Source organism: Fukomys damarensis, unplaced genomic scaffold (assembly GCF_012274545.1).
Source record: "Fukomys damarensis isolate Sample0158 unplaced genomic scaffold, DMR_v1.0_HiC HiC_scaffold_14, whole genome shotgun sequence".
In the NCBI taxonomy this organism is placed as follows: domain Eukaryota; kingdom Metazoa; phylum Chordata; class Mammalia; order Rodentia; family Bathyergidae; genus Fukomys; species Fukomys damarensis.
Genome location: NW_022900926.1, coordinates 8,279,809 through 8,280,438, shown reverse-complemented (window position 1 = coordinate 8,280,438; position 630 = coordinate 8,279,809). Strand labels below are relative to the sequence as shown.

The window sequence follows — 630 nt, the reverse complement described above, 5'->3', positions numbered from 1 at the left end:
CCCGACCTGGGCCTTCGCTTCTCCAATCACGGCCTGTCCTGCTTTTGCAAGGAGCGAGTCGTGTGGGGGGGGCAGCAAGTGAAGGCCCAAAGGGGCCGTCTTTCGAGTTTTTTTCTAGTTTCTTCTTCTTTGGGCCCCTTGTCACTCCTGCCGCATGCAATACCCGCCCCCAAGAAAAAGATTTCACGTTGGGAAGGGGTTGCGCGCCGTCCGAGGGGCCGGAAGCCAGGCTGACCGCTGACCCTTCCACCTGTCATCGCCCAGAACGAGATCGATGAGCTGAGAAACGAAATGGACGAGATGAGGGACACTTTCTTCGAGGAGGATGCCTGTCAGCTGCAGGAAATGCGCCACGAGTTGGAGAGGGCCAACAAGAACTGCCGGATCCTGCAGTACCGCCTCCGCAAGGCCGAGCGCAAACGGCTCCGCTACGCGCAGACCGGCGAGATCGACGGGGAGCTGCTGCGCAGCCTGGAGCAGGACCTGAAGGTGCGCGCGGAGCGCGGGGGGCAAGGGCTCTTCTGGCAGGGGTGCCTGGCGAGAGCTGTGGGGTCACGGCTTTCTCAGCGAGGATCACTGTGGAAGCCTCGGAGAGCACTGACAGGTGGGGTGAAGAGTGCACTGTAGGCG

The 630-nt window shown here is 61.9% G+C and overlaps 1 protein-coding gene across 1 annotated transcript in view; it reads left to right on the top strand.

Moving 5' to 3' along the window:
- Window positions 1-167: 167 nt before the first annotated feature.
- Window positions 168-630, top strand: part of Soga3 (SOGA family member 3) — a 30,974-nt gene continuing 30,511 nt past the window's right edge. Inside the window, exon 1 of the mRNA XM_033763153.1 lies at window positions 168-489. Coding sequence (XP_033619044.1) covers window positions 292-489 — 198 coding nt within the window. The 5' untranslated portion in view covers window positions 168-291. The remainder of the gene's footprint in view (window positions 490-630) is intronic.